At 45.2% G+C, this 23,483-nt stretch overlaps 1 protein-coding gene across 4 annotated transcripts; it reads left to right on the top strand.

Moving 5' to 3' along the window:
- Positions 1–3,287: 3,287 nt before the first annotated feature.
- On the top strand, positions 3,288–22,924 carry Fbxo7 (F-box protein 7). 4 transcript variants are annotated; one of them, XM_048356387.1, is made up of 9 exons: positions 3,290–3,537; positions 6,925–7,219; positions 10,116–10,343; positions 12,356–12,497; positions 14,788–14,871; positions 16,650–16,745; positions 18,918–19,094; positions 21,391–21,428; positions 22,263–22,924. In XM_048356387.1, the coding sequence occupies exons 1-9, from the start codon at positions 3,416–3,418 to the stop codon at positions 22,650–22,652; spliced, it is 1,572 nt and encodes a 523-aa protein (XP_048212344.1). In that variant the 5' UTR covers positions 3,290–3,415; the 3' UTR covers positions 22,653–22,924. The 4 variants fall into 4 exon arrangements, with proteins under 4 accessions (XP_048212347.1, XP_048212344.1, XP_048212355.1 ...); XM_048356398.1 differs by lacking the exon at positions 3,290–3,537 and adding an exon at positions 3,681–3,792 and having other exon boundaries at positions 7,077–7,219; XM_048356409.1 differs by lacking the exon at positions 3,290–3,537 and adding an exon at positions 3,695–3,792.
- The last annotated feature ends 559 nt before the right edge of the window (positions 22,925–23,483 follow it).

Here is a 23,483-nt window from a genome sequence, read left to right as displayed (position 1 = left end):
TATTGCAAAATGTAACTGATGCCTGTTAAGTTGGTCAGATTGGATGAAGATATGTTGGGTCTCTGTTAGAGCTGCAGAAGCTGCACCCTAAGTCAGCTACCAAATAGTCACTTCCTATGGTCTCATCCGTACTTCTTTCCCGCCCAATGCAGTGCCCCACTTTCCTCTGTCTTTCCATTTCTCTTTTCCCCTAGGAGCCTCTGCATGGAGCTAGTCTCTAATCCTGTGGTTCTCAAGGTGATTTTTGCCTCCCAGGGGATATTTGGCAGTGCCAACACGTTTTGATTCCTACAACTGGGAAGAGAATGAGTTCTACTGTGATAAAGATGAGAGAGCCCACGAAATATCTTACAATGTACAGAACAGTCCCTACAACAAAGAATCACGTGACTCAAGCGTTAAGTGTCTTGAGGTTGGGACTACTGTAGGGCTGATTGAGTTTATCCACTATACTCTTACCAGTGATAGTCATGTTTCCAGTCTAAGCATGGTATCCTATACCTGTTAGGAAGTCACAAATCTATCACCATTTGAAGTCCTCCCTATATTTGGGAAAAAAATTCCTGTTTTATGAGTTCTTTCCCTCTCAAAGGAAGGACTTCAGCTCAGATTTCTAGTCTCTTTTGTAGCTATAACTCAGATAAAAGAACCAGACTTTTGGGCTGGGAATGTGGTTTAGTGGTAGAGTGCTTGCCTAGCATGCATGAAGCCCTGGGTTCAATTCCTCAGCACCACATAAACAGAAAAGGCTGGAAGTGGCACTGTGGCTCAAGTGGTAGAGGCTAGCCTTGAGCAAAAAGAAGCCAGGGACAGTGCTCAAGCCCTGAGTCCAAACCCCAGGACTGGCAAACAAAAAAACTAGTCTCTCTCAGAAGCTCTCCTATAAGCCTTTGATTTAGTGAGTACAAAACAGACTCTTAAAGAAAATTCTGGCATTTTGAGGAAGCTGAAAAACAAAACAAAACAACATGGTATTTGAGGGCAGTTGTGGTAGTGGCAGCCATTCCTCAGTGGTTCCTGGTGGTGGTTATAGCCATTTCCTTCAGCAGAAATTTCTGTTCCTGGTAATTTCCTAATCAGGCTAGGTTTATAGCATGGTTCAGAGCTTTACTCTCAGAGAGTCAGCTTTTGTGGAGCAGAACTAAGAACTCTGATACTATCTTAGATAACTCTGTTTACAACTTAGTAGTGGCTTTTCTTATATTCTACAATATGTTCCAAACCTTTTGCTTAGCCCAAGGCTCTTTACTTTGGACTTATCCACACTGCCTTTCCCTCTGGTTGCATGGTCCTGCCACCCTTCTTCCATTCTGTATTTCTCACTACATAAGGATCTTCCTGGCAGTCCCCCAATTGCTAGAGCTAGCCTTACCTCAATCATCAGTGACACACTTTTGATGTTCTACAACTACAAGAGTTGATTTATTCAACTACAAATTACTCACAGGCAGGAACATGTCTTTTTGGTCTGAGTCTCCAGCATTCACTTGCAAAGTAGGTAAAACAAGTCGGAGGAATAAAGGACAAGACATGGACAAATGCTGCCACCTATTGGAAGAAACTTTACTCATCTCTTAACAATAACATCTTACAGGGATGGAACAGATCTCTGGTGTAAGTTGACTCTATTGTGGCCAGTCTCCAAGACAGTCCCCATCACCATTATTGGTATTTATACCTTACAGCTGACTTCTCCATACTAAAAGGTTGATTTGGGACCGATCAAATATGGCAGAGCAATGTAGGTGGCTTCTAAGGCCATATTATAAAAGACGTTGTGGACTTGTTCATTTCTCTTTGGCCATTGCTCTGAGGAAAGCCAGCTGCTTGCCATATTATGGAGACACAACAATAGTAGTGAAAGCCAGTGGCCTCTTGCCACTAATTATAAGAGCCATTCTGGAAGCCAATCTTCTGGCAGTCTTCCGATGACTGAGGTCCTGGCTACATAGAAAACTGCAGAAGACCCCTGAAACAGGACCACCCTGCACATCATCCCCAAATCCTTAACTACAGAATGGTCCTGTGAGACAACAAATGCTTTCTGCTTTAATGAAGAGCCAATATACTTTGGGTGATATTAAATGGCAATATAACAGGCACTCGAAAACAAGCTTTTGCCTAAAAGCACAGACTCCTTGCTTGGGCCCACAAATGAAGTAAAAACAGGAGAAAAGTTTTGTCCTCCTCTCTGTCCATTCTGTGTCTGTCTTTATTCTATTCACCTTAGCCACCTGGGAATCCAGGACAGACAGAATTGACCCAATCACATCTTTATAACAGAAGAAACTACGTCCCTCCCCCCCCCCACCCCTGCCCACAAAAGGACGACCTGTGGGAATCTGCATGACTCTCATAACCCAATGTTTCCTTCCTGACACCACCCCCCCCCCCCCCGTCGGGGGCCAGTCCTTGGAACCCACCCAGCCTTTCTAAAAGTGCACACTGCCTCTGGTAAGTCTGGTCCGATCTGTTGAGGTCAAGTCTCCTCTCTCCCCTGCGGTCTGCTTGATCTTTCCCCAGACCATCAGGGACGAACCACTTGCCAGGTAGCAAGGACGAGGTAACCAAGTCCTACCTGGCCCATCTCGGGGGCAGTGGGAGCTCAGAACAGCTGCGGCCACTACCTAGGACCACGGAAACACACCTGAGCCTCGTGACTGTGCACGCTTCCCCTCCACGCCCCCCCCCCCCCTCGTTGCACCCAGCTCTGCTTCCTCTGTTGAAGCCTAAAGCAAATGTCTGGGTGGTGTGAAGATGGGGGGCGAACTTGGATCTGGCCTATTATCCGTCGTCCCCCGCCCCCCCATCCCTTGTGCCTCCGGCTGGTTAACTTGGTCCCCTTTCTCTGGCCTCTACCACCACCCATCTCCTGGTCTGGAACACTGGGCCCGGGCCGGGCCTGGAACCTAAAGTTCCCGTGACGGCCACAGATGACCGGAGACACGAAAACAGGGCAGTCACTGTCGTAGCATGAAGAGGGAACGACCAAGAGCCGGACGCAATCGAAGGTTTCTCAGAGCAGCACCGTGCAGGAAAGAGGATGCTTGTCCGCCAGCCGCCAGCCCGCAGCAGCCGTCGCCGCGCCGGGACGCCCGCGGAAGGAAGGCGCGCCACGCCGCTCGGCGCCTGCGCAGTGCGCCTCGCGCGCCCAGGCAGCGCCGTCGCACGCCGAGCCGTCGATCGGAAGAGGACTCCCTCGGCGCCCAGCTCGCCGCCTCTTAGTAGGGGTCGGCTCTAGGGGGCGCCCTGAACGCCGAGAGGCTCCTGAGGTGACCTCCGGGGCGCGGCTAGTTCTCCCGTGGCTTCCCGGCACCTCTTCTACCCCGTCAGCTCCGGTAGACGCTGTTGACCGCCCCCCCCCCTTACTCCCAACCCCGCGGCGCTGTCGCCGCAGCCGCCTCCCTCCGCCGCCATGAGGCTGCGGGTGAGGCTTCAGAGGCGGACCGGGCCGCTGGAGGTGCCCGAGGCCGAGCCGACGCTGGGCCAGCTGCGCGCGCACCTGAGCCGGGCCCTGCTGCCCACCTGGGGGTACAGGTAAGCGGGGCGCTTCCGGGTGGGGCGGGGTGGTGGCGGTGGTGGTGTCACGCGCGGCGCGGGCGGGGCCGGGAACCGCGGGGAGGGGAGGGGAGGGGAGGGAAAGGGCGTGGGGGGGCGGGGAAGAGCGGGGCGGACGCGGGGTCACGTGACGACCGCTTCGCGGCACCTGTGCGGGTGGCGCGCGGGCGAGCGGCGACGTCCAGCGCGGGAAGACCATGGCCCGGCCTCCCGGGGGCGCCGCTCCCCTCCGGGGTGAGTGACGAGTGGGGTGCGGTGTGTGTGTGTGTGTGTGTGTGTGTGTGTGTGTGTGTGTATCCGTGTATCCGGGGAGCCGGGCTGGCCTTGAACTCTGCTAAGACCCCCCCTACCCCCGGGCTGGCCTTGAACTCTGCTAAGACCCCCCCCCCCCACCCCCGGAGCCGGCGCGAGGGCCTCTTATAATGGAAAAGTAAAAACAAAGTAGGGAGGGTAGAGTAGCCACACCCCCAAAGTTGTCTCCCCCGTCTCACCCCCCCGCGTCCCGCACCCCGGGTCCGGGCGGCCCTTCCCGGGTGCCTCGGGTCTCCGTGTCCAGCAGGTGCAGGGCTGGGTGTGAAGGGCGCGTGCGCGAAGTGTTATAGCAAGTGCAGCGGGTACGTGGTGGTGGTGGTGCGGGGGGGGGGGGTTCGGATCGGGGGCTAGGGCTGCCGGGCTGGGGCTCGGCCTGGGTCAGATGTGGGTCCCCCCACCCCATGCCCTAATAAAAACCACCCCCCAAACAACAAACAACCCAGTGGCAAACGTTGATCTCAGGAGGCACCAGGGTTGGGGGCAGCGAAGGAGAAGGGACCCCATGTATGCTCTTATTAATCCCATTTCCCGGAAGAGTAGTAATGTGGGAGCTGAGGGAGACTTGTGAGGGAGACCCTCCTTCGGGGTGTGCTTAGAAAGAGGGAGCTAGGCTCTAGCCGGTCAGTTTTCCTACAAGAAAAACACCTTTGCCTTCATTGAGGTGTTTTGTTAAGACTTCCATAATGCTTTCACTTTTTAAAGGGAGTTTGGTGAAAGCAGGCCACACTGGGACCGCCTGTGCTTTTCATTTTGGGGTGTTTGTTAGATCCACAGTGAGTCTGCCTGCCTTCAGATTAGGACACAAAATTAAAAGCGAAGTATTGTGAACTCCCTTTAAGCCTGAGAGTAACGACATGCCTAGATTAAGACGCAAAAAGTGAAGTATTGAGAACTCCCTTTAAGCCTGAGAGTAATGACATGCCTGTTAATCCGAGGTAGGAAAACCAGCACTTTCCATGATGCTATCATTACTCCACCACACACTTAATATATGCATATATTAATTTTTTAAAAATACATTTTATTGTTATTATAAAGGCCATGTACAGAGGGGTTACAGTTTCCTAAGTCAGGTAATGCATACAGTATGTTCATTCTTAAAGTATACTTATTTGATAATAAATGGGGAGGTTTTTCATTGTGTTTGTATGGTGTTACTTTTAAAGTGTCGCTGCTGAGCAAGTAGATGAAAAATGGTAAAAGTCCTGGAGTTCCTAGACTTTAATTTTCTGGTGAAATGCAACGTTCCCCACCCCCACCCCCTTTAATTTCAGGAAATAGAACCATGGAAAACTACTTTTTACTTTAGAAATAGCCCTTCCTTTTTCCTAAAGTGAGAAGGAAGGCTGCCTTTTTTTTAATTAAACAGTATGCACCTCATCTTTTCTAAAAATAGAATGTACATTATCCTAGAAACTTTTTTTAAAAAAAGAACCAACCTTTTGCTGTGACAAATGGTGTATAAATACATTGTTCGAGGTGTCCTCAACCCTTTTGTTAAACTTGAGATGTTGTTTTCTTTGGCAGTTGGCAGGTTTTCAACTTTAGGTTTATCGAAGCATTTTGAAAACAAGCAGACTACTTGTTTCCTAATGAGCAGGAGCAGCTCCTACTCTGTCACACTTACTTTTCCCTATCAAATCATCTCTTAGTGAAACATGCGTGTATGTGAAAGGAAATGTGATATTTTTGGAGTATTTTTCAACATGTAGCATTGTGAGAAAAGTAAGCCAATTTGCAGAGGTATTTACCTTAAGCTCTTATAAACTGGTGACATGACATTAGCATTGCCGAGCCTGCATGTCATTCACTGGTTAGTAATTCCTTACTGCTGCGTGATCAGAGACGATGTTGTTCTCCCCAAGTCAAACCGGCTGTTAGGCTGAATGGATGAGAGTTCATTGCTGAGGGCTTGTTGAACTCTTAGCTTAATTAGGCATGGGTGGTGAGGTTGGTGCTGTCTGTGTGTCACTACAGTGTTGCATTTTTGTGCTTGTCATCATCAGGAAGAGGGGTGCAATTGTATTTTACACATGCACTCATCTTGGTTTGTGTTGTGTTGAGTATCCATTTAGGCTGTGATCTGATAAGCAGGGTAAGCAAACTATCATATGAGGACATTGACTAGCAGCCTGTGTTGCACTCCAGCTCGGTCTAACGTTTGGAGGTTGCTGTTGCCTCACAAAACATTTGCCAAGCATTGGAGGCGTAGTTCAAAATGGACACACAGTACTCTTGATCTTTTCAAACTTTTCTGAGGCCAGGGGAAGACAGTCACTAGATTAGGGCTATGCTTTTAAATAGTGGTGTTAGAGGAAAGCTTGATGAACTAGAGAACGCTGTAGGCCTCTGTGTGTGTGTGGGGGGGGGGTCGGGGGAGGGCTTCTCCTAAGGGGTAATGTTTGAACTGAGACCTAAATGATGAGGAGGAGTCAGTTATTTGAAGGTGCGGAGGAGCAGTTGCTAAGGCCCAAAGGCTGTAGTGGGTTGCTGGGCTTTTCTGCACAGTTGGGAGTTGGGTGGAGAATTCGGGTCCTGGAGCACAATGAGAGAAAGGAAGGATAACAGACACCACGGGAGAAGTGAGAAGGAGCCAGATGTCAGTCTTCAGATGTCTTGTGAAGAGTGCTTCTCCACCTTCATTAGCAGCTATTGGTGGGTTTTCAGAAAGGAATAATGTAGTCGGATTTGAAAGAGCGTTTCACTGAATTTTGTTATTATAAAGACAATGTTATATAACAAAGGAAATGCTGTAAATTAAACTGATAAAAGTTTAAGAAGTACCCTCACCACAAAGATGTCAGTGTCAATAAGTATTTATTTTAGAATGAATGTTGATAAAGGCATGGACAGTAATAGAGAAGTCCTATATCTCTCCCTGCAGGCTAATGTTTTAGCCATTAGAAAACTCTACCCTAGGCATCTGATGATTTGGACAATTTCATCATTGCTTAGCTTTTGTAGGGCCATACCATGTCCTTATGTATGTTCCAAATGTATTATTTAGAGTGGTAATAGGTAGCTCTTACTATCCTTATCCGTCTTTCTTGGCAGTTCTGATACCCGATTTGCAATTACATTGAACAACAAGGATGCCCTCACTGGAGATGAAGAGACCTTGGCCTCGTATGGGATTGTTTCTGGGGACTTGATATGTTTGATTCTTGAAGATGCCATGCCAGCCCCTAACTTACCTTCATCCACAGATTCAGAGCATTCCTCACTCCAGAATAATGACCAACCCTCTTTGGCCACTGCCACCAATCAGGGCAGCATTGCAGCTGAACAACGGAGTGATTCATTCCAAGGACCGGCGGCCCAATCTGATGTCTGGAAGGATGACAGTATGGTAGGTACCATAGGTGAAATACAGTAGGTGATGAGTCAGATTGGCACCTCTGCTGAATTCTGTACTAGCTGGGATTATCCGCTTTAGTAGACTACAGATTATGTTCTTGTAAAATACTTCCTGGACCAGCCTTGAGATGGCATTCTGAAGCACTGTACCTGGCTTTACCTATTTACTTCATTCAGATGTTCCATCAGAGCTTGTTCCTGATGTCTTCAAGTTTATGAGTCTTAGCTTTTCTTCACTGGTCTGTTCCATTCATTCAGGCTGTAAGTCCAGTTATTTCCAAATGACTTGTGGGACACTTATGGCTAGGATTTTAAATTGTCATCAAAGACTATATATGTCCAACATAAATTTGATAATAACGTGTGCTGACGTCTTCTTTTTCTGGAACTAGCACCACTCCTCTGTCCTTCAGTGTCACTACTGCTTTGTTGAGTCTTGTGACTCACTCTCTGGGCCTCTAGAAGCCCTATTAAGATGTCCTCTCTCAGCGTCCATCCACCCTCACTGTCCTCCACTCTGTCAGCTTCCCACACTTGGCATTATTTTGTTCTCTTGCTCTGAGTAACTGTATCATAGCGATGCTCATAATGTTGGTACTAACAATAGTTATCTCTAGTCCATCCCTGCTGTTTCGCAGAAGATAGTTATTTAATGTCCTATGCCTAATTTTCAAGGCTTTCTGTAAAGTTTCCACCCAAAGTCTTAGGGCCAGTTTCTGTTCTTCTCTGCTACAAACTCATCTCGGGCCAAATCTGACTTGCCATTGTTCCTCCTCCTTTGTTCACATGCTCCCATGTACAAGCACATAAATAATGCTCAAGCCCTTAAAAGCAGTGTGATCTGCTGCTAATTAAATGTAGAAAAAGGAACATTGGAAAGGAAAATGAGTAAGTAGATGGATAAAACTAGAAACCAGTGGAGGTGAATTTTATTCTTGTAATTCAATATGTTAATTTTCTCCTTACTGTGTTTGGGAAATCATCCAGGACTTGTTGCCTTTCATGAGGAACAGGGATGACCCATACCAGGCCTGGATATCAGCAGTCTGTTGTAAATGGCTGGTGACAAACGATGAGTTTGAAAAGTGGTGCTCAGCACCTTCTATGCCCACCCACGGAGACTGTGATAAACAGTCCTATCAGAGTGGCTCAGCAAAGGCTGTGGCTCCCCGGGAGGCAGGGGAAGGCTCAGCAAGCCTGTCAGGGAGCTGGGCTATCACTCTCACGCAGGTGATTAGCCCAGGGTGCCCTTCTTCAAATATTCCCTCATGTATTCCACCCCACAGACTTGTCAGTAAGTAGTAAATGCTCAAAATTTAGGCATAATGAGAAAAGAAGCAGAGATACTGTATTTCATAATCTAGTACCATGTTTTTTTTTAACATAGTCATTTCTGTTTGCTCAAAAAAAAAATCATGGCAATAGTGTAGGTGAACCATTATTGGCCTTTTGTTTTCACAAGTTAATTTTTTTTTTTTCCCGTAGCTATTAGGGCTTAGGTCCTCAGATATTTTGAAGGAGTAGTTGACAGTTCTGGCTCCTTCACATTTCTCCAGCCTTTAACTTGTACTGTGTAATTTCAATTTCCTCTGCCCCTTGTTTAATGGAAATGCAAACTTAAAAGAAACATCTGCTTTGCATTAAGAGTTGAGCACAAGCCCAGGAAATGGCTTTCTGAACAAAATCAATATAATGACTTAGCCAAATTTTTATAAGCTGGCAACTATGACTAGTGATTTGATCTGTGAGTTGCAATTATAGCATTTCTAAGAAGACCATGGTGAGAAAACATGTTGAAAACAAAAACCTTATGAAATTGTAAGAAGTCTTCCATCATTCATTTGACAGGCGTTGATTGAACATCTTGTGTACTCTGTGCTGAGTTCTGTGGAGTGACTTGTATGGAGTCTGGTTCTTTATAAGCCTGCAGTCGTGGAGGGATGCAGTGATCTGAAATTTGCTGTACAGTGTCGCTATGAAGGCTGTGGCAAGCCTTGCTGGTGTGGGGAATGATGCGTGGACAGGACTGGCAGAAAGAGAGCAAGCAGATGGAGTTGAGGACCAGCTCTGGAGCTGAGACTTAATCTTATAGGCTGTGTTCCTTAGAGCATTCGCTGAAAAACTTGTTTCATGAATTTGTCAGTATTATGAGAATCCTAAGTATTGAAGATGAGGGATAACACTTGCTGGTTAAGTGTTGGGCCCACATTACCATGATTATTTCCAGACTTCTCAGAACTTTTGTCATGCTAATGCTGTCTTTTGTGACTATTGAGGCTGTGGTTAGGTGGCAGTAGTGTGGGTCATTTTCCCACCTATTTGATTGTGCACTTTTTCCCTAAGAACATCTAGGGGTGCCATCAAAGGCATAGTTGTGAGAAATTCTGCTGCCCATCTTGGGAAAATTCTGGTGAGTTCAAATGGGGACTGAAGACATGATTGGGTTCTCAATTGCCATAAAACTGGCAGCTGAGGGTAGAGTGTATTGGATGGGCAGGGCACTTGCAGGGGTGCTGTGTGGGCAGCCAGGAGTCCCAGCGGGCGGGGTAGGGAGGGCAACTGTAGCAGTATCAGGAGTAGGTCTTGGTGGAATTTGACAACAGATAGATCTGGGGCAGCCTTGGTTAGGTAGAGAGAGGACTCGGGGATGACTTCCAGGTTTGGGGAATGTGAGCTGCAATCCCTGGAGGTAGAGGATTCAGGACCCAACGGTAGATTGCAGCCTTGGTATCTGTGAGCACTCCCTTGAAATATCTCTTGGTTTCTGAGCCCAGTGATGTGCTTTGGCTTTTAGCACTAATCTCATTTCACTTAGGATACAAATTGTACTACATAAAAGCAAAAATCTTTTTTTAATGAATTCATGTGTTTTTGTTATCTGTTTTCAGTCAGGGCCTAGTCAAAATTTGGAAGCTGAATCAACCCCAGATGCTGTGGATATGGACGAGGGCTCAGGCTTTTGTCTCTCAGAACCAATGTTGTGCAGCGAAGCAGAGGATGGGCAAGTGCCACATTCCCTAGAGACCCTGTATCAGTCAGCCGACTGCCACAGCGCCAGTGATGCCTTGATAGTCCTGGTCCATCTCCTCATGCTGGAGTCAGGTTACATACCTCAGGTACGTCCACCAGCAACCCAGGTACCCTGTGAGGGTGGAAGTTTGCCACTGGGAAAGGATATGTCAGGAAATGCCACGAGGTTCATGGGGCACTCCAGGCTCCTGGATTACATGTGTTGGATAGTGAATGTGAAGTGTTGAACACAGTAGGTACTCAGTGTGCCCCTCCCTGTTCCCTCCTTTATGCTCCTTCTCCTTTGTCAGTATTTAGTATTAGGCAGGTCATGGTGACTGTGGTAGAAACAAAAGCTTCGTGAGAGTCACACAATAATGCGTGGATGAGAGTGTGTTGGTGAGTGTGGATTGGGTGTGGCGGACAGCGCATGCACTCAGTTGTGTTTCAAGTTGATGACTGAGGTGTTAGAAATTTGGTAAGATTCTGTTAGGAAGAGAGGTGTCACTCCTTTGCGGTCGTTGCTTTTCTTCACTCATTTATTCACGGTTAACATCTGTCTCCCAGTGACTGGTACCAGGCTTTGGACATTCCTGTGGTTAGGTTGTTTATACGTGTGTGTGAGCAAGTGGCCTGAGACTGTGGCAGGGATAGAGAAGAATCTGAACCACCCTCCTACTGTGTTGTCAATTTCTAGCAGAGAAATGTACATCTGCAAGGTGCCAGGGATTCACAGAGAACATAAACATTCTCCCATACTCAAATGTGCTAAGGAATACCTGGAATCTTGCTAGGATGCCCATTCTGACTTCATGACCCCGTGCAGAGGGCCTGTGGCCATGCGAAGGGCGACAAGACTCCGAGGAGTTCACAGACCATTACATGTTGCCCATGCCATACACTGAATAGGCCTTGGAACACCCCTTGCCTCAAGGAATTTATAAGTGGGCAAGAGAGAAACGTACCAAAAATGGTTATAAATAACAAATACAAACTGACAAATAGTAAAATTATACAATAGAACTATGAATAGGAAGAGGAAAAGGCTTTGTAAAAGGGGCTGTATTTGAGCCTGTGGTTTTGAATAATGATAAGACTTTGCTAGGTGATCTTTGGAGAGAAATTGAACCTTATTTCTATTATCTTACCTATTCAAACAAATTTTTTTGGGGGCCAGTCCTGGGGCTTGGACTCAGGGCCTGAGTACTGTCCCTGGCTTCTTCTTGCTCAAGGCTAGCACTCTGCCACTTGAGCCACAGCGCCATTTCTGGCCGTTTTCTATATATGTGGTGCTGGGGAATCGAACCCAGGGAGGGCTTCCTGTATACGAGGCGCGCACTCTTGCCACTAGGCCATATTCCCAGCCCAACAATTTTTTTTTGGTCAGTTCTGGGACTTGAATTCAGGGCGTGGGTGCTATCTTTCAGCTTTTTTGTGCTCAAGGCTAGTGCTCTAACACTTGTGGCAAAGCTCCATTTCTGGATTTTTAGTAGTTAATTAAAGATAAAAGAGTCTTGTGGACTTTCCTGCCCAAACTGGCTTTGGCTTCAATCTCAGCCTCCTGAGAAGCTAGGATTATAGGCATGAGCCACTGGCACTCAGCTCAGTTTTTGATAGAAAAATGTCACCATATGTTATCCTCTATTAACCAGCAGTATTAATGACTTAACACTATCAGTGGGGCTCTCCTTCTAAACAAGTTAGGGGCTTTTTGGATTTGGGTATTTTTGGTGGGGGAAGAGTACTGGAGTTTGAACTCAGGGTCTCACACTTTCCACCCCTCAAGCCAGTCAAGCCCTCTGTCCTTTTAGCTTTAGTTACTTTCAGAATAGGGTCTTAGATTTATCCCCGGGATGGCCTGGATCTTGATCTTCCTATTTAGGTTTTCTGCATAGCTGGAATAACAGGCATGTGCCACCATGCCCAGTTATTGAGATGGGATCTTGCAAACATTTGGCCAGGGTTGTCTTTGAACTGTGATCCTCCTGATCTCAGTCTCCTGGGACTATAGGTATGATCATCCCTCCTAGCCTAGACATTTAGTTGTTGTTTCTTTTCTTCTTTTTCTTTCTTTCTTTTTTTTTTTGAGTGTAATATCTCTTCATTATTTATTCCTTAGGGGACAGAAGCCAAAGCAGTATCCATGCCAGAGAAATGGAAGTCCAGTGGCGTGTACAAGCTGCAGTACACACATCCTCTCTGCGAGGGGGGCTCTGCTGCACTCACCTGTGTGCCTCTGGGAAATCTTGTCGTCGTCAATGGTAATTGGACTGCAGGGCACAGTGGCCGCTTATGACTGAAGTGCATGGCACCATGTAGCAGCTTCAGCCATTGGCTGTCATGGCAGAGTTCAGAGTCTCATTTGATTTAACTAATTCCTACACCACTGGTGGATGAAAGGATGGACTGAGGTTGATGTGTGAGCTGGGGACCTTCAATCTTGGGGCAGGAAGCCCTGTTCTCTTGATGTCATCTTTTGCTCTGAGGGCTTGTGAGTCTTACTGCATATGAACTCTTTTGAAAAGTACGTTTTCTCTTTTCATGCCTGTCTGTGGATTCCTTTTTCTTTCTTTTTTTTTTTTTTAATGTTTTCGGCTATACTTTTGCTGGTTGGGTAAGTGCTCTACCATTTGAGTCACACTTCTAAGCCTCTTTTGCTTTAGTTATTTTTCTGAGAGAGTCTTATGCATTTTGTCTGGGCCAGTCTCAGACTACATTCCTCCTACTTTTGCCTCCCATATTACTAGGACTGCATGTATATAACCATGCCCAACTTTATTTGTTTAAATGGGGGTCTTACTAATTTTTTTTTTTTTTTTTTTTTTTTTTGTGAAGGCTGGCTTTGAACCACAATCCTCCCATTTTCTTCCTCCTGAGTAGCTGGGATACAGGATGCACCATTATACCTGGGCTTTATTTATTATCATTATTTTTTGTTCTTAATGAAAATTTTGAGCTAAGATTGTGAGATTGAACTGGGGTCCTCTTGTCCAATTTGGCATCTTGACGGGCAGTGCACAGAAACACTGCTGAGGTTCTAAGACTTCAGTTTGTATGGGTTTCATTTGCCCTTCCCCCATAGAAATCACCGAATAAAGGATTTCTTTGTTAATTTTTCCCTCTGGAGAAGTTTTGCTGGGATAGCAGTGCCTCTTGTCTTAGGATGGCGCCTGTCCCAGCTGCTGGTGGTCTCTGGGACAGACTGTGTCACACACACCGGGGATGTGAGCAGTGTGAGCACCAGCTTTGTGTTGATGGTTGTGTTTGTGTCTTGAGGTTTATCCTTTCTAGCCTGTTAAGAGGGTGGAGTAAAATAGAAATGACTGCAGTGTCATTTTGTTGTTCACGCAGCTCATCTTTCGGGCATAGCAAGGGCTGTTGCCTTGTTACCTTAGGCTGGGGACTTCCAGCATGTTCTGCAGCTGTTTATTTCTGCTAAGGTGGACGTGAGGCAGCCCCATCATGACTGAAAATGGCAACTACACGTTGGGCCCTCATTTGTTGAGGTCCTGTGTTGGAAAGAAAGGTTTTTTCTGCTAAATATTTTGTGACTTATGATGTCTTAATCTTTGAAATAGAAGATATTTCTAGGTCCCCCTGTATATAACTCTTGCTGTTTCAATCACCAGATTCTTGTAAAGATTATTTGAAAGTTGGCAGAGTTTAGACCACTTTGGGGGTGCTACGCCCTCGTCAGGCTGTGACTAGAGGACTGCTTTGGGACCTCACAGTGTCTCTCTAGCAATTCTTTACAAGTAGCAGATGGAGCTTTTAGTTTGGAAGTCGTGTGCATCAGAGCATCAGCAGTTTCTCCTCTCAGACCAATCATCGTTTGCAGGGTTGCAGTTACCAAATAGTTTAAAGTAGGTTCTTATAAAAGCACTTAAATGTCCTGTTAATTTCCTCATGCCTGGCATTTTGTTCCCATTCTCTTCTTAGCAAATCCATCACTTACATTTTTGCACTATAGCCAGTGACCCCCAGGCCCAAGTCTGAGAAGGAACAGTATGTCCTTGAACCTTCCTTTCAGCAGGGCGTGCGGCCGGCGCACATGTGCAGAAGCACATCACTGCCTCTTTCATGGGCCTGGATGAAGCACGCCTTTGTACGCATGACTGAATTCAGCCTCAGGATGTCAAGAATATTGGCCCTCTGGGTCCAGAGAGTGATGACAGTGTGAAAACTGGTGGGATTGTTTTAATGAACAAGGGCAGACCCATTGCCAAGGGTTAAATTTAAAAAAAATGTGTTTTTAGTGACTTCATTAGCAATAATAGGTTCATTGTGCTTTGTTGCCTGCTATTAACCTTGCTGCATCCCTCAACTACTAATAAGCTGCTGGTGATGCTTGGTGGGTTGCATAGAAAGATGCCATTGTAGCTTGCAATGGTGGTGTTTGAGAATGATTTTCCTTCATGGTGGGTTTACACTTTTGACCTGGCTGTGAGGAAAAGAAAGAGGCCCAGAGTATTTTTTCCCAGGACAGTGTATCCTTAGTATGCTGGAGACAAGGAAACACAAGCCTACCATCTTTGTTCTGCTTATTTACAGCGACATTGAAAATCAGTGGTGAGATTAAAAGTGTGAAAAGGTTGCAGCTCCTGCCCAAATCCTTCATCTGCACCGAGGAACCAGGTATGTAACGGTGCTCAGCTTTGGAGTGAAGTTTTGAGAGGTTCACTTTTTAGACTGTTCTTTTACTCAAGCTGAGGCAGACAGGTGGTCAGTGGAGAAGCATGGGGGAGGAGATGACTCTTCCCGGTTTCTGCTGTGCTGGCCCTGAGCCTCTGCCCTTCCCCTTTGTCTTCACAGTAAGCTGAGGAGGTTGGGGGCAGATGGGAGTGTTGGGGGCAGTGCAATTACAGCAGTACTTCTTAGGGAAAGGCTGCCTAGACTGTCCCTAAAAAGTCTTCTCCACAACCTAGGGGGTTGCTTGAGAGGCCTCGAGACCTGTTCTTTGTTAGTCCTTGGGTAGAAAATGACCTATACTAAATGATGGGAGAAGCAGCAGCAGGATGTGCGTTTATAACGTTCTCTGATTACAGTTACACTCAGAATTTGGACATTGCCTGAACTGAAGATTCAATGTCAGATGAGACTGGTGTCCATCAGACTTCTGGGCTTCTTATTTGAGGGGAGGGATTCTGAGGTTTAAACTCAGCCCTGGAACTTACTAGGCTAGTGTTCTACCACTTAAGCTACACCTCTAGCCCTTTTGCTTTTAGGTTGTTTTTCTCATAGGCTCTTGCTTTTTTTCTTCCTTGCTTAGGGTTGGCTTCACACTGTGATCCTCCTATCTATATCTCATATATATATATATATATATATTTTTTTTTTTGCCAGTCCTGGGCCTTGAACTCAGGGCCTGAGCACTGTCCCTGGCTTCTTTTGGCTTAAGGCTAGCACTCTGCCACTTGAGCCACAGTGCCACTTCTGGCCATTTTCTATATGTGGTGCTGGGGAATTGAACCCAGGGCTTCATGTGTACGAGGCAAGCACTTTTGCCATTAGGCCATATTCCCAGCCCTCTCCTGAATACCTTGAATGACTTATTTATTGAGATGATGTCTCACTAACTTTTTGCTCCTGATGCCTACCTCTGAGTAGTTAGGATTACAAATGTGAGCTGTTGTGCCTGGTTTAGTCCACTCTATTTTTTGTTTTTATTTTTTACTATCACTTCTCTAAGGAGCCTCTGTAGCATTCTTCCCATTCTTCTCCTCCATGTAATTTTAATACCACAAGTATACCATATGTTTGTTTACATATTGTAGCATATTGGAGGGTTGAAATGTAATTGCTAGGATATGTTTCGTTCTCCAAAAACCTATGCTTGTCCCATCGAGGGGGACTTTGCTCTTACCGAGAACTCAAACTTGACATGAGTCTGCAAATACGATCTTTCTGTTAGGCTCAGAAAATGTAAAATTTTTGGTTATAGCGTATATCTGCATATTGCAAAAGACCTTGTTGTGGGCCAAATACTTTATACCCTGTAGTACTCTTTCGTGTTCAGCTTATAGATCAGGAAATGGGATGAGAGGAGGTTAAGTTACCTCATGTCACAGGTATAATGAATGGTGGAGAGCAAAAAGATTTGTAGGGGTCCAGCTCAGATTCTTGTTTTCAACTCATTTCTGTTAAATAAGGAAAAAGGAAATGGCAGAGAAGACGGAAAGTTAATACCTATGGGAGTCCATAGACTGTTCCAATTAAGTATTTTTAATAAAGTCCTTTTTATGCTGTTCATTTGGCAAGTCATTTTCATAAAGTTTAGCTTATAGTACAAACCCTACTTAGCAGTACCAAGTATGTGTTTTGGCCTTGTAAGCTCCTAGTCACATATTTACAGGTTGCTGAAAGAAAAAAAAACCCAAACTAACAAAATCAGTTTTCATATTTGAAAAAAATAGGTGAAAATGCAGCCCAAGTGTACAAAGATCTTCAGAAGCTGTCCCGCCTCTTCAAAGACCAGCTGGTGTACCCTCTCCTGGCCTTCACCAGACAAGGTGAGAGGTGATGAATGGTCAGCGTGGAATGCGGACGCTCAGTGTGCTTGTTGATCCCACACCCGATTTCTCCTTCCTCTCCCTGAGATTGTGCTCTCCCAGCTTCAGTGTTGATTGGTTACATGTGGAATGAATTTCCATGAACTTTTTTGTTTGCTTGAGATGGGCTCTTTCTATGTAGCCCAGGCCGGCTTGAACTTTTGGTCTTCTTGCCTCTGCCCCCAGAGGCTGGGATTATAACCCTCACTGTCATGCCTGGCTTTTAAAGCTGTGCTGTTAGTATATTGCAGTTGCTAGCCAGATTTCTTTCCATGTAAGGTTGTGACTTGAAGATAGGGGATAGAGATTACTATCATTTTTGTGTTCTCATAAATATATAACGTATAGTCTATAAAGTGGGTCTAATTTTTTTTCTTTTTTAAGCCAACATTTATTGGATGCTAAATGCCAGGCACTTTATTGGATGTTTTACATGTTGGTGGACGACCAATGCTAGTAACTTTAAAGTAGATTTTATTATACTCATTTTATGAATGATGAAATGGTAATTCAGTAAGGTTTATAATTTATTCAACATCTTTGTACTAGTCAGCTTTGTTTTATTTGTGTAGCAGTCAAGAAATATTTAAAAGTTTTAGTGATCTAGAGCAGACATTCCCCAGGTCATGTGCGTGTGATGTGTGGGTTTACATTGACTGAAGGAGAGTGATCTTTCTCTGGGACCCACTCTTTCTGTGCTAGGTAGAGGAGCCATGTGTTGTTTCTCAAAGCTATGGCTCAGACATCTTCTACTCATATTTCCTTGGGCAGAGCAAGTCAAAAGTGACCAAGCCTGATTGGAAGAGAGCACAAATGTAGTTATGGGGTAGGAGGAGACAGGGACCTATATATACTTGGCTACAGTCCTTCAGCTGGTTAGCAGACCTACATAAATAGATTCGTGGTCTTCATTTCCGTGTCAAGTAAGAGTATAAGGTTATTCATATGTACAGCTTCCAAGTTGCATGATGACTTGGCTGTTATTACCACAATTTCTCTCTTTAATTGGTGGTGAGAGAAAGAGAATAATGTGAATTTGCAAGCTCTTAGGTGTTTGTTGGGTTTGGGTTTTCTTTGGTAGTGGAGAACGGTCTCATAAGTATTTTAAAAGAGCTAATTCAGGCTGGGGATCTCTAATGCACAAAATGAAATGCAGACTTGTAACTGGGCCCATCAAGACTTTCACAAAGTTTTGCTGGAATTTGGTTTTGGGCAACAGGGCTGCTCACTTAGGTCAAGTCTGAAAATACTCCGAATCTGAAAAAATTCCAAAGTCTGAAATACTTCTGGTCCTAGGCATTTCAGATGTAAGATAATTTAAACAATTTCCATTTGACTTTGGACCATATTCTTTCTTCAGATTATGAGACTGACGCGCTGCCTACTGCGCTAAGGAGGCAACTCCATATTCTTTCTTTGCTTTGTTTCTGAATTTTTCTGTCTTTTCCTCAGCCTGTTTGATGTCAGATAATAGTAATTGTTAATAATCAAGTGCTTTTTTTTTTTTTGGCCAGTCCTGGGCCTTGGACTCAGGGCCTGAGCACTGTCCCTGGCTTCTTCCCGCTCAAGGCTAGCACTCTGCCACTTGAGCCACAGCGCCGCTTCTGGCCATTTTCTGTATATGTGGTGCTGGGGAATCGAACCTAGGGCCTCGTGTATCCGAGGCAGGCACTCTTGCCACTAGGCTATATCCCCAGCCCAATCAAGTGCTTTTAATATGCCAAAAATTGTTCTAAACACCTTCTGCTGTGTAGCAGCACATTTCTCACAGCAACACAGCAAAGTAGGCTGTGAACTTATACCCCATTTTACAGATAAGGAGATTGGGTTAGACAGAGTAGGTAACTTGTCAAAGGCAAGCATCCAGTAAGTGGCAGGGATGGGAACCAGTGGGGTGTGACAGAAAGTGTGACACATGGTATGATCTAGACACATGGTATGTGAGGAAATGTCACACACATGTACAACTAATGTTCACTAATAAAGATAATTGATCACAGATGGTACGTAGGTGGATAGTTGAGACCCCTGTTGGTCACCACTTCAGAGGGGAACAGGCGGCAGCATTTGTTGACTGTGTTGTAAAGAGGTCTTTATTAACCAGGACCTGTTGCTTCTCTTTTCTCCTCTTAGCGCTGAACCTTCCAGATGTGTTTGGGTTGGTAGTCCTCCCATTGGAGCTGAAACTACGCATCTTCCGACTTTTGGATGTTCGGTCTGTCTTGTCTTTGTCTGCAGTTTGCCGTGATCTCCTGATTGCGTCCAATGACCCTCTGCTGTGGAGATGTTTGTACCTGCGGGATTTTCGAGGTGACTTCTGTAGTAACTTTTAACTGAAAAGGACATTTTCTTACTGTGTGGTTGCTGAAGTCTTAGTTACTCAATTTGCTGGAAATTTTTAGCTTAGGTTACTTTTTTGTTTGTTTGTGTTCTTCTTTTTGACAGCCCTTGTGTTTGAACTAAAGGCCTTATTCTCTACCACCTGAGCCACCTCCTCAGCCCTTTACTTTGGTTATTTTTCAGACAGGACTTCTTTTTTTAAGCTGTGCACAGGCCTGGCTTTAGACCCAAGACCTCCCTACCTCTGCCTCTTTGTAGTTGGCATTGCAGGTGTGAGCCACCATGCCTGCTTGTTTTGAGCTTTTAGACTAAAGAGATCTTAAGTTTCATAAAGCTTTGCCTGTGTCCTGAAAACGTTTCCCATCCATTTCTCCCTGACCCTTCTACAACACAGATCACCCATTACACTAAACATGTTATCTCAGGATGGTAAAACAGAACACAGGCTTATTCTCTTTAAAAATTATCCTTATGCCTGACTTAGAAGCAAACTATGCTTCTACTCACCTCCAGGGTCAGGGCCATTGTGGGTAGGAGAGTGGCCTGCCTGTGGCAAGTGCAAGGACAGCGTCATTTCTGTTCGCCCTGCATGACCCATCACCGCTGCACAGTGCTGATGACAGGAGAAAGTCCTCCCCAGGATTTCTGGGTCAAAAATCAGCAACAAAAAACACATTAGGAAAAGAAATCAAAGGGCTGGAAATGTGGCTTTAGTGGTAGTGCTTGCCTAGCATGCATGAAGCCCTGGGTTCGATTCCTCAGCACCACTTAAACAGAAAGTGCCGGAAGTGGCGCTGTGGCTCAAGTGGCAGAGTGCTAGCCTTGAGCAAAAAGAAGTCAGGGACAGTGCTCAGGCCCTGAGTCCAAGCCCCAGGACTGGCAAAAAAAAAAGAGAAAAAATTACAAATGGAAAAGAAATCAGTGTTTATTTTATACATAATGTCCTTGCTTGGACAAATACATTTATATTTCTATTGTGTAAATATGGGTATACTGTGTTGTAAAGTGTTTGTTACATGGTTTCTATGAAAAAAGTATATAAACACACACAGAATTATTAGCAAAGCATTTTAGTGACTAAAAAATATGATGGATAGATTCCCCTTCCCCCACTTAAAAAGTAGAATACTGGCAGGGATTATGGCCTCGAGGTAGAGTGCTTGCCTCGTATACATGAAGCCCTGGGTTCAGTTCCTAAGTACCACATATATAGAAAAAAGCCAGAAGTGGCGCTGTGGCTTAAGTGGTAGAGTGCTAGCCTTGAGTAAAAAGAAGCCAGGGGCAGTTCTCAGGACCTGAGTTCAAGCCCTAGGTCTGGCAAAAAATAAACCAAAAATAGAATACCATATTTCATTTTTGAGTTGTTGAAATTTGTTTTTTTTCCTTTAATACATGAAAATGTATGAAGTATTTGTGATCTGTTTTTTTCCCCTTTCTTCCTCCTCAATTCCTAATTTTACTATACTTACACCTGGAATCCAAAGCTTAATATTTTATCACAATTGATAGCAAATGTCATTAAAAGAAAAAAAAAAACCAAAGTAGGCAGAATGAACAAAGAAGAAACAAGCTATAATATGTGCATCAGGAAACTAAACATTTGCATGTAATATTATTTATTTAATGTATTATAGTACACATACTTGCATATAGTACACACACATGAGGAACAAATACCATTTCTCTTGTGTGTTCAAGTAGGACCTATAAGCTGGATAGAAAGCAAGGGATTTCCTTTGATACAGAGTTATGGGGCTAGAGTTTTTGTAGACTATATTTTCATCTGATAAAGTAATTTATAGAGAAATACACCACCAGTTTTTGTCTAAACTTGACAAACTCTTCTTTGTTTCATGTCTTTCAAATAAGTAGATTAAAAGTATTTAGTCATGGTCATACTTCTGATAATTGAACCATGTAGAACATGGCTGGGGGGAAATTAACCCAAATACAAACGTGGAAGGTGAGACGTGGGGTTCAAACAGCTGTGGCCCAGCTGAGCCCAGGGAAGAAGATACCACGCTGGACACGGGAGTCACCGGGGCGCGTTCCTTGGGCCGCTGCTCAGTCACTGCTAGGCACAGGCAGCGACCACCACTGGAGCTCAACTCAACAAAGTACGGGTGCTCTAGTAGGCAAATGCCTCATGTTTCTTTTTATGCTTAACGGGCACAGTGCAGTTTCTTTAGGATCAGACTAAGCCCCGTGCGAGGAATGCTGGGTGAGGAGTGTTCTTAACACCTTGCTTTGTGTTTGGTCTTTGCAGATAGCACCATCAGAGTTCGAGACACAGACTGGAAGGAAGTAGGTATTTTTAGATGCGAATTCTAATGTTCATTATTTAGAAATAACTAGTGGATTGTAGTTAAGGTCTATATTTTCACTTTAATTATGATGGTATTTTCACTTGTACTATGAACTTTTCATTAAGTTGATTGCTCAGTTTCAATAGGTGGAAATATTTTTAAGTTTTCCACGTTCTCTCTCTCTCTCTCTCTTTTTTTTTTTGCCCAAAACACATGCATTCTGCTTGTACTGGGACAGTCTTAAGCTGTCAGCTAGTTAGAGTAGTACATTGTAAAAAGAATAACTCATATTTGTCTGTGGGTGGCTGCTGCAAAAGATACTGCTAGGACAGAGATATACACCTGGGATGAAGGCCTGGAGGATATGGTCCCATGGAAATCCAGAGTGTAATCTCACCGTACTGTTTGCTAGGCAGTGTCCCGTACTCTCAAACAGGCACCTAGGTTTTCTTTACCCTTCTGATACCTGAGGTTTGTAGTGTGACATTTTTAACAAGTATATAAATTTTCACTCAAAGAAAAGGCTAATCTTGCATATGAGCTTCGGAGCTCTAGACGAGTCTTAGAAATACAGGTCAGGCAGACATCCCTATCTTGGATTTCCCGCTCTCAGAAGGGCAGTGTGTGTCAAGAACAGGGCGCAGGCTCGCCTGGCAGTGCGCGTGGCGCTGCTGCCCCGCTCACTCAGCTGGAAGCTGGCACTTGGGTCTGCACGTCTTCTCTGCCCAGGTGGTGCCGGAAAAGAAAAGCGTAGCTAGATCTAAGTGCAAGAGCCAGTGAGCCCCGGGGAAGCGTCCAAATAAGTCATTGCTTCGTGTTCTCTCTACTACAGCTCTACAGGAAGAGGCACAAACAGAGGAAAGAAGCGCAGAGAGGGCGGCATGTGATGTTCCTGCCATCGTCGCCCTACCCCATGCCCTTCTACCCCAGCCCCTTGCATCCCATGCCCTTTCACCCCAGCTCACTCCTTCCTCCAGGAATTATTGGTGGTGAATACGATGAAAGACCCACACTTCCCTTCGGTGGGAATCCAATCCACTCCCTCATTCCAGGGCCCGGACAGACGCCCAGCCAGTTCCCTCCGCTCAGACCACGCTTTGATCCCATGGGCCCACTTCCTGGACCCAACCCCATCCTGCCAGGGCGAGGGGGCCCCAGTGACAAGTTTCCTTCCAGACCCAGCAGGGGTCGCTCCACCGACAGCAGGCTCCCATTCATGTGATGGAGGAGCAATGTCACGGGAGCCCGCTTATGGGTTTGGAACTCCCATAGAGCTGATCTGGGGGTGCTGGTCTCAGTGATTTTCTAACTGTGTTGGTGAAGACTGCGCTCCCAGAGCTGCACAGTAGCTGCATTTGCACCTGCAGGCTCCGCATGGCCGGAGCCTACTCCCACAGGCTTGGCTTTGGGAATTGTTTGCCCTTTTCTGAACTCCCCTCTGGTGTGGAGCTTGCTGTACTGATAATGTCTTCTGTCAGATTAAAAAAAAAGTGTAAATGACATGATGATCTTGACTTTTTATTACAGAAAGATAGCTAATATTCAGAAACAGTTCCCAATGTTACCTGGACCTGTAAGAAGGACCAGAGAATCTCCTACTGGGCAGATTCTTGATTATCATAGGGAGCTTCTCAGTTTTGTTTATTTTTAAATAAAAGCAGAGCCAGTTGGGTTGAGCCTGGGTTGGAGGCACCTGCCCCCTTCCTTGGCAGCTCTTTTGGGTGTCAGGGTGGAGCTTTTTGAGCTCTGAGGCTGAAGACCATTGCATTACAAGGACTCTGGTTTCCAGCTGCTGGGGTTGAGGCCCATCACCCCCACCCCACAGTGTTTTGGTCACACATGTTCATAATCTGAGTAGATGATAGGTTTGTACAAAAGAGTGCTGATTTGTTCTTGTTCTTCAAAGAACCTTCTCCTTATTGGATGAAAATTTTATTACCAAGACTTAAAATACTCAAAATTCAACATTTATTACTATGTTTTTCTACAACTAAAAGGGCAAACACAAATGACTTACACAAATAACTATTGAAACATGCTATTGTGACAGAAA

Source organism: Perognathus longimembris, chromosome 1 (genome assembly GCF_023159225.1).
Source record: "Perognathus longimembris pacificus isolate PPM17 chromosome 1, ASM2315922v1, whole genome shotgun sequence".
NCBI classification, from domain to species: domain Eukaryota; kingdom Metazoa; phylum Chordata; class Mammalia; order Rodentia; family Heteromyidae; genus Perognathus; species Perognathus longimembris.
The sequence above is the reverse complement of the archived record's forward strand: the minus strand, read 5'-3'. Positions and strand labels throughout refer to the sequence as shown.